Genomic DNA, 6,647 nt, shown 5'->3' on the forward strand with positions numbered 1-6,647 from the left:
TGGTTGATCTGTTTTGTCAAGAGCTAGTATGATGTGGTGGGGCAGGGAAGCCTGTGGAAGAACTCAAAAGCTTTCCTGTTCAAACACCACCAGGGGAACGTGGTCAACAGCAACGCAGAAGGGCCTGCGCACGAGCTGAAGTTGGTGCTAGTGGGTAATCATTCAAAGACTGTACAGTCATGATCCCCCTCCAAATAGCGAGTGCTTAACTTGGTTCATGTGTTACCTATGGATGCTTTCCATCCTTTGCTGATTTGCCCTACGGGGAGGTAAGCTTGCAGCTGTATTACTTTCATTCAGTATTTTGTTTGTCCTTGTGGATAGCTAGCTGAGGGAAACTTTAGCCAGCCCAGAGTTTGCTGGGGCTTCTGGCAATTGCATCAGTGAAAGGCTTCTCACAGGCTGTGCCTGTGCACGTGCAATACTCGGATAAATATCAAGCCCATATCTCTCAGAGGCATGAATTGGTCACTTCTTTTGTGCTCCTAGCACCATCTGCTGCATTCAGCTGGATTAGTTAAGGAGGGAGGGAGAAGGAATGTAGGTTTAATATTTGTTATCTTAGTTCTAAGAGATTAAGAACTGGTGCATGCTCTGCAGGCTTTATGGAGCAGTGGTACCGGTAACATTCCAGTCCTGATCCTCAGACTTTCTCTTCTCTCAGATCCCCAAAGACGAACATATCCTTCGATTTCTGCGGGCTCGTGACTTCAACATCGACAAAGCTCGAGAAATGCTCTGTCAGTCACTGTCTTGGCGAAAGCAGTACCAGGTGGATTACATCCTACAGTCATGGAGGCCCCCAGCCCTCTTAGACGAATACTACACTGGAGGATGGCATTATCAAGACAAAGGTTAGAAGCTGCCCCTTATATTGATGCTACAGCACGGTTTGCATTATAGGACCTCAAAAGTAACCTGGGTTTTTTGGAGAAAGTTGTATTGACACTTTAAACATTAACAAAGCAGTTCAGCACCTGTAAACAGCCACTCTGTTTTGCTGTAGTTTTGTTATTTTCTCTGCACAGGTCAGGCAGAGTGGAGCTAGTGCAAAGCAGCATCTGTTTGATAAGGTTGCCTTTGGGTATGATTTTTATCCTTTTCAAATACTTAATGTGGCTTTTATAAAAGGTACTAGTGATAGCCTGGGAGACTAGAGTACTTCCCTCTTTAAACCCTTATGTTTGTTTTGCAGATGGACGACCACTCTACATCCTTCGTCTTGGCCAGATGGACACAAAAGGTTTGGTGAAAGCTCTGGGAGAGGAATCACTGCTGCGACATGTAAGTTGTACTTTCATTTCTCACCTGAGGAACTCTATTTCCCTTGGGGTGTTTAGAAGTCTTGTTATAGTGCAGCAGGAATCTATCTGCCTGACATAAATAATTCCGGTGTTTCATGGCTGGCAACTCAAAGTTGGCTTAGTGACTTTGGCACGGCACAGCTTCTCTGTCTTCCTGCAGAGACAGAAGTGAAGCTTTTGCAATGGTATGAATTGGCCAGAAAGATGTCTTCTGATAATGTGCAGTCTAGCTGTAAGCTTTCCATGGCCTTTTCATGCAGCTCAGCTAGTAACATTTGATCATGAGATTCTTATATTTCATCTTAGATTTTCAGTATCTGTACCTTGTAATGTCAGCACAACTTTTCAGTAGAGAAGCCTTTTTTTTTTTTTCTTCTTCCACATAGACTCTTATTCTCTGTTTTGCACACTGCAAGTTCTCAAACCGATATATTTCTGGGTTCTGTATTTTTTGAAATAAGATCTCTGGGCTATCCTGGTTTCTCAGTCATACTCAGGCTAATCCTAGTCTGTACTGTCTTTGATTTCAGGTTCTGTCAATTAACGAGGAAGGACAAAAGAGATGTGAGGAAAATACCAACATCTTTGGCCGCCCCATCACGTTAGTATAGTTAGTTTTCTTGTATCCTTACAGAGTCTGAACTGACATGGTGAGAAGAATGCTTCTGTGAAGGTTTTAGATGATGTCTTTAGGGTTAAACTGCAGACAGCAGTGTGTCTCTGTTACGGGCTGTTCCTGGGCTTGGGGTACCGTATATAGTGGACTTACATGCAGATAAATTCTGCAGCTTCATATGAAAGCAAGTATTGGTCCTTCCTTACATCATTTTATGTCCCATTTCAGATGAATTTAATCTTCCTATCTTGGTGATTTTAATCCAGATCCTTGAAATTCTCTTTTTTTTTTTTTTTAATACAGGAAACTGTCTGCCAGATTCCACTTTCATTTAAAATGCATTTTTGAATTATTTTTAGCAATAGGCCTGCATACCTTCACCCTCTTCCACACTGACAGCATATGTTCTTGCCTTCAGGGTTGGGTGTCTGTTTTACCTGAAAGCTCAACTGGATTCAGGCTGTCTGCTGCCTGAGTGGAGATCTACTTTTTATTGGAACTGCTGGTCTCCCTTTTTGGCTTCACTAGATCCTGTACAGGCTGTGGTGTTACTGAAATATTTGGTGGATCGTAAACTGAGCAGCTACCTTGCAATGAAGTTCTGACAGGTCTTTTTCTGCATGTTTATTTTAGATCCTGGACATGTCTGGTGGACTTGGAAGGGCTAAATATGCGGCATCTTTGGCGGCCTGGAGTTAAGGCCCTGCTTCGGATAATTGAGGTTGTAGAGGACAACTACCCTGAAACTCTGGGGAGACTATTGATAGTGCGAGCGCCCAGGGTTTTTCCTGTGCTCTGGACTCTGGTGGGTGAAATCTGGACTGCAGGATCATAAGCACTCGTGCATGTACAAATAGCTAAATCATCCGGTCAGTGTAAGTTCTGCTTATTCGAAGAGTTAGGGAGGGAAAAACTTCCAGGTAACTTGTGGCTGAACTCCTGAAGAGGCCACAGCATTGCTACAGAGCAAGCCATAGCATGCCTGTAGCTCATTTGATTCTAGTGGCTGTCGTCCACCAGGGCAGGACAGGATGTCAGACCTAAACTACAAATCCTCATGCAGCAGTGGTAGCCCAAACTTGGTGGGTTTTCATATTGATGGGAAAAGACAAATATTTTTTTTAATCTCATGCTGGAGGACACTGAAGAGAAGAGTAATAAATATGGTTCTGCCTGGTGCCTGCTGACTGTTCTGGCAATGTAAGAACATGCTTGTTAAATTTCTTGTGAGGTTTGTATGTGGTGCAAACTTATATACGACTGCAAACTTATTTTACATGAAGTACAAAATGTGGTGAGCCGACGATATAGTACACTTTCCATTTGTTGCCCCTTTCTTTGGGGAAGTGCTTCAGGGTTGCGAAGCTCCGCACTACTGCTGGTCTGCATTCCTGCTGATGAGGCCTTCCTGTCTGGCGCCTAGAGCATCCATGTAAGATGGTATAAACATTGTCTCTAAGTTCACTCAGTGACAGTGATGTCTTCTGTCCACTTTTTATTTCAGGTCAGTCCCTTCATCAATGAGAACACAAGGCAGAAGTTCCTCATTTACAGTGGGAATAACTACCAGGGTCCAGGAGGGCTGGTAGACTACGTGAACAAAGACGTGATCCCAGACTTCCTGGGAGGAGACTGCATGGTGAGTTTTCCTTCCTGTTGTGCAGGTGGAATCTGCAGTGTGCCAGCTCCCTCAGTTCCCTCCTCCTCAACACCCTGGCCTCCCACTCCCTTCTGAAAGATGGTTAAACCTCTGTTCTGGCTGGGATACCACTGCTCTGAGCACGGCGCAGTTAATTTGTGCACAGGAGACTTCACCCTGAAGTGGTGATGCTGCCCTGGAGAAGGGGGTTAGAGGTCAGCTCTCTAAACGCAGCTTAGATAAATCGTCGTAGTTCAAGTAAACTCAGTCCCACTGTGAAATCTTATGCCAGCTGAGGGTGTCGTCCTCTGTCTGACAGCAGGCAAGTGTTCATGGTACTGATGACTTCATACTTTACCACTAGATGAGTATGAACCCTCATATTTGTTTGTCTGACTCTTCCAGTGTACTGTCCCAGAAGGTGGACTTGTTCCCAAGTCACTTTATCAAACAGAGGAAGAGCCAGAGAACTCAGATCACATCCGATTATGGACAGAAACTATCTATCATTCTGCGAGTGTCCTCAGAGGAGCTCCACATGAGGTACAAACCAGAACTTCATAAGGCTGAAGGAGGTGCTGAACTGGTATCACTGATGTGTTCCTTTTGTTAAGGCTGACTAGAACAACAAAGGGCTCCCAAAGCGTGAGCACAAGATGGTTCAGCAGCAGCACTGTGCCTTTCTTGGGAAGGCTAACGCTAGCTAGAAGTGTGGAAATAAAGAACTGCAATTTGAGAAATAAATTTGTCTCATCTCTACTACGGGCTGATCTTCTGGACCTCCTTCTTGGGGAAATAAATCTCCCTCAGTTTCCCTTCTGATAGTACAGCTTCCATTTTCAGTGGCATAGCTAGGACAGTAATGGTGGTGATATAAGAAGGTATGTACTGGGAACATCCTGATGGGGCTCATCAGAAAAGAGAATGTCTGAAAAAGGAGCACTTGAATGTCAAAACAGTCTACCAGCTTCGCTGGTGATGAGTAACTCTCTGGTTTGGCCTGCTTAGACTCCTGAAAAAGCAGCAGTGCCTTCTGGAGTTCACAGCCACTCGGAAGGTGCTCTTTGCTGTGTCCTGCATGCTTTGCTTCAGTTCCGCTGAGGTTTTCCTAGAACTAGCAAATGATTTACAAGCAACTCTGATACAGGGAAGAGATGAGGTAAAAATGCCTGAGCAGATCTACTGGGGCAGAGGAGTGGCAGTGGAAATCAGCCTATATCCTCCTTAGGAATCAAGACCAATAGCGTAACTGAAGGATTATAGAGAAAAGCGTGTTTGCAGAGTGGGGAGGAAGATGCTGGCTGCCATCTTGAAGACCTGACTCTTTACAATGTGCTCCTTCTGTTCCCTTCTTAGATAGTTGTGGAGATTTTGGAAGGGGAATCCGTCATCACCTGGGACTTTGACATCCTGAAGGGAGATGTGGTGTTCAGCCTCTTTCACTCCAAACGAGCTCCTGAAACAAGTCATAAAGAAGCCACGTTACCAAGTACCTCTGCTGCTGGGGACAATATGCAGCTAATTGATAAGACGTGGGTCCTTGGGGTGGATTACAGCCGTATGGAATCTCCACTGGTTTGCCGGGAAGGAGAGAGCATCCAGGTCAGATGTGTTTGAGTCCTGGCATGGATCTTACAGTCCTAGCAAACTCCAAAATGGTCTGGTGGTGGGGAGGAGAAGGAATTGATGGCATAGGAAATCATGTATTGCTTGGGAATAGTTGCTGCGGTCATCATTCTCTGGATTCCCTGTGAAAGTGGCTGCTATTGCAGTCCTAATTTAGACTGAGCCATTGGAAAGAGATTCCATAATCCACGTTGATAAGCTAATTGAAAATAACCATTTATTTTTTTTTTTAAGTAGCACTGCAGGGGCGTGTGACTCGGGCATGTAAAATAAGTGAATGATGTGTGCTCCCCAAAGTGGTCAGCTCAATAGTTTCTTTTGACTTTGCCAAGTCATTCATCTATTTCTTAAGACGCCTGGTAGTCACTTGATGGCACTCCCTTTCTCTTCCAGGGATCTCATGTGACTCGCTGGCCTGGCTTTTACATTCTCCAGTGGAAAATGCACGGCCCTCTGCCCTGTTCTGGCACTAGCCTCCCTCGGGTGGATGATGTTCTTGCCTCTCTGCAAGTTTCCAGTCACAAATGCAAGCTTATATACTACTATGAGGTGCTTGCATCCAAGGACTTCAGGTAGGAGATTTACTGGGGGGATTTACTATACGGTTTGCAACAGAAGCCAAATGAGAGGGACTGAGTGCGAGTTAAACATCCAGGTACCAATGACCTCCGCAGGGTGTGCGCTTCATTGATGAGACGTTAGACAGACACAAACTTGGTGGCATTTTGCGCAAAGAATCTCCTTTAGTGCTGTAGGTAATAAGGAACCCCTTGGCTGTATGTCCACCCGTGGAATTTGTGCTTCGGTTCTTGCTTTACAGCTACCTGAAGAGGGGGAGGTTTTTGACAGAGCAGTTTTTTGATCGTAGTTGGGAACATCTTGAGAAGTTACTTTTGGAGTAACTTAACGAATATCAGTTGGGCTATTTCATACGTGTTTCGTTTGGTACTTGAGAAGGATGTCGGTCGTGAGTTGGAGAGTGCTTTCTGAACAGGTGAATACATCAGCCTCAGCAGGATTTGTCTAGCCTCCTTTAATGCAAAAAGTACTTTTCAAATCACCCAGTAATTTGAATGCTTTGCAAGTACGTGACCTTTCAGTAGGAGTTGGAGGAAGTGTTAGGTAGACCAGACTGGCAGGTGGGCGGGTGACAACCTTGAGAATGTGACCTGGCCAGATCCTGCGGAGTCAGAGCAGCAGCAAATTCCTCACTCCCATCATCCAAACCTGTTCCTTGTTGCTCCTCCTGCATAAAATGTGTCAGGAGCAGTAGGCAGTCACAGCTAGGGTGAACCCAGTCTGCTTTGGCAGAAGGAGCTGAAGGCCATGGCTGGACATGCTGAAGCTGGGACACTCGTGCTTAGCAGGCTGGAGCTCTCGGGTTAGCAGTGGCAGCTGCATTCACTGAGCTGTGCTGCATTTGGAGTGCTCTTTAGTTTTCCGTTCTGCTCGGGGGCTGTGA

The 6,647-nt window shown here is 45.3% G+C and overlaps 1 protein-coding gene across 2 annotated transcripts in view; it reads left to right on the forward strand.

Moving 5' to 3' along the window:
- SEC14L5 (SEC14 like lipid binding 5) overlaps positions 1 to 6,647 on the forward strand; it is a 42,833-nt gene that overhangs the window by 30,922 nt on the left and 5,264 nt on the right. For both annotated transcript variants that reach the window (XM_076351391.1, XM_076351392.1), the window contains exons 9-16: positions 665 to 854; positions 1,196 to 1,284; positions 1,835 to 1,905; positions 2,554 to 2,725; positions 3,425 to 3,559; positions 3,965 to 4,102; positions 4,916 to 5,161; positions 5,579 to 5,757. In XM_076351391.1, the coding sequence (XP_076207506.1) occupies positions 665 to 854; positions 1,196 to 1,284; positions 1,835 to 1,905; positions 2,554 to 2,725; positions 3,425 to 3,559; positions 3,965 to 4,102; positions 4,916 to 5,161; positions 5,579 to 5,757 (1,220 nt within the window). The remainder of the gene's footprint in view (positions 1 to 664; positions 855 to 1,195; positions 1,285 to 1,834; positions 1,906 to 2,553; positions 2,726 to 3,424; positions 3,560 to 3,964; positions 4,103 to 4,915; positions 5,162 to 5,578; positions 5,758 to 6,647) is intronic.

The sequence above is a fragment of the Aptenodytes patagonicus genome, chromosome 13, assembly GCF_965638725.1.
Source record: "Aptenodytes patagonicus chromosome 13, bAptPat1.pri.cur, whole genome shotgun sequence".
In the NCBI taxonomy this organism is placed as follows: domain Eukaryota; kingdom Metazoa; phylum Chordata; class Aves; order Sphenisciformes; family Spheniscidae; genus Aptenodytes; species Aptenodytes patagonicus.